The following is a 2,183-nucleotide window of genomic DNA, read 5'->3' as shown; positions in this document are numbered from 1 at the left end:
GCACATTGTAATGACATTTTTTTTTCAGTTCTGGGCAGCTTATACATCCTGCAGTTCCCAGTATATGGACTCAATACGTCACATCATCGACCAGATTGACGTCATAAAACGCATGTGCGAAAAATACGACGAATTTGAATTTGTCGACTCATCTGAAGGTAACCTTTAAATATACTAAATGTCTTTGTGTCACGTTTGAAAACATTTCAGTTTCTAACCATCTTTTTCAAGTTCACCCTGCTGAAACCTTTATTTGGAAATACCAGAATGGTGACCGGCGGAGGAGAGTTAATGCATCCACTTTACCTACACGGGTGTCTACTGGCCTAGCCTTGGGTGGGAGGGTGGATGGTCAACCAGAGCAGGAACAACAAATAGCTGAAGAAAGATAAAATGCGGTCCTTGGAGTATATGGCCAGCCATGCTTAGTTTCAATAGTATGTATATTCGTATGTATTTAGGGTTAGATTAAGTATTACTTTCTTGGTCCGTTTTTGTTTTCATGTTTGTTAAGCGCATAGCGGTCCCATTAATATGCGGTCTTAAATGGACCATTCATTATAGGGATTAAACACAACTTAATAATGTAACACATTTCTATAGCACTTATTGAAGGAAAAAAACAAAACTTTTTTGTCATTGGCGCTGGAAGATGTTAGAAAGAGTTGAGCTACTTTAAGAGGAAAGATTTAAGATTGGATTTGAATAATTCAGGATCAGAGATAATTGTGGTGACAGGAGTTCCAGAATGTACGTGCAAGAAGAAAAAAAAAACCCGCGTTTTAAGTTGGAAGGGTCGGGAGGAACGAGTAGAACGGGAAGGAACATGTTTGTCAAACAAAATCATATATGGGGCATGATCATGGGTAAATTTTTGAAGAAAAATTTTAAAAATGATGTGTAGCGAAAATTGGAGTAATATTTTGTGAACTGTTTAGAGAATCATGTTACAACACGAGCAGGTGAACCATTGAGCAAGGCATTACAAGGTCACGTTTAGACTTCAACAAGGGAAGCAGCAGCAGAAAATAAGATGTAAGGCCTGATGAAAGTGACCAAGTCGGAAGACACAGATAACTGGTTACTGAAATCAAAATGTTTGTCACATATAACCCCGAAGTTCTAAACAGAAGATGGAGATATATTAATAGGCCTACCATTACAATTTATGTTGATTTCATTTAACAGGGCGAGTAGGCCTACCCAACCAGTGCACCGTTGAATATATTTAAACAACACTAGCATATCCGTCGACTCTCAATCTAATCGTTAAAATATTAATGAGCGATAACAATGTACCACCTACCAACGTAGCAAAGAAAGAATTCTATATGTTGAGGTCGCAATTAAGCTCATTATCTATATAATTTCACTGACTAATATAAATAAATACATGAAACCTACGACCGTTAACGGTTTACCCAAAACCCAAGCGATATCATAACATATCCAATTACATGATAACTTTGCATGATAATACCATTTTGTGTGTTCTGAGTATAATTTAGTTGATAGTGCCTTGCGTTATCATTTCATATTGTATATCAAACTCAGACATAAAGTTCAATGTATTATTGTTATCAACAATCCATGTAAACTTGAGTTTGTTGGAAAAAAAAAATTGCAACTGAAAGATCAACATAGTGTCGTCCAGATCCCACAGCTACTAAAAAAAAGTAAGAAGTCTACTACACATTTTTTTAAAATAGGAAACAATAAAAGTTTGCCAGGCTCAGTGTTTTTATTTTAGTTTAGATGAATTAGTCTAAAACGAATGTTTTCTGCTTAATTGAATTAATGTATTAGTTGAATTTATTTAGCTTTAAAGAGAGATGTTGCTAGCCCGCAGAAGACTAGAAAGTCCCACTCTTAATCTGCATATCCGGTCACAAGATATGCAAGAGCAAATGCACTCTCTATGAGTATACTACAGCTTACTGGTACACATTTTTTTTATAAGAACACTGAGGCTGAAATATCTTAAAAGAACAAAACAAGAACAAAGAGGTAAAATGTCAAAGGAGGTTTTTGTTTTTATTTTTAACAGAAAACCAACAAATCGATCTGTACCTTATTTGCAGTAGGTGCACTGTAAAAAATTGTGACGCTTGACGCGTTTACAATTGTTACGGTGTGTTTAAAATATAAACACTATGTATCAGATTTGTCTCTTATACACATCT

At 35.4% G+C, this 2,183-nt stretch overlaps 1 protein-coding gene across 1 annotated transcript in view; it reads left to right on the top strand.

Moving 5' to 3' along the window:
- LOC117113860 (dipeptidase 1-like) overlaps positions 1-2,183 on the top strand; it is a 20,396-nt gene that overhangs the window by 11,098 nt on the left and 7,115 nt on the right. Inside the window, exon 3 of the mRNA XM_033257312.1 lies at positions 29-158. Within this exon, the coding sequence (XP_033113203.1) occupies positions 29-158 (130 nt within the window). The remainder of the gene's footprint in view (positions 1-28; positions 159-2,183) is intronic.

Source organism: Anneissia japonica, unplaced genomic scaffold (assembly GCF_011630105.1).
Source record: "Anneissia japonica isolate Jap-2015-1 unplaced genomic scaffold, ASM1163010v1 scaffold694_len1028156_cov167, whole genome shotgun sequence".
NCBI lineage: Eukaryota > Metazoa > Echinodermata > Crinoidea > Comatulida > Comatulidae > Anneissia > Anneissia japonica.
The sequence above is the reverse complement of the archived record's forward strand: the minus strand, read 5'-3'. Positions and strand labels throughout refer to the sequence as shown.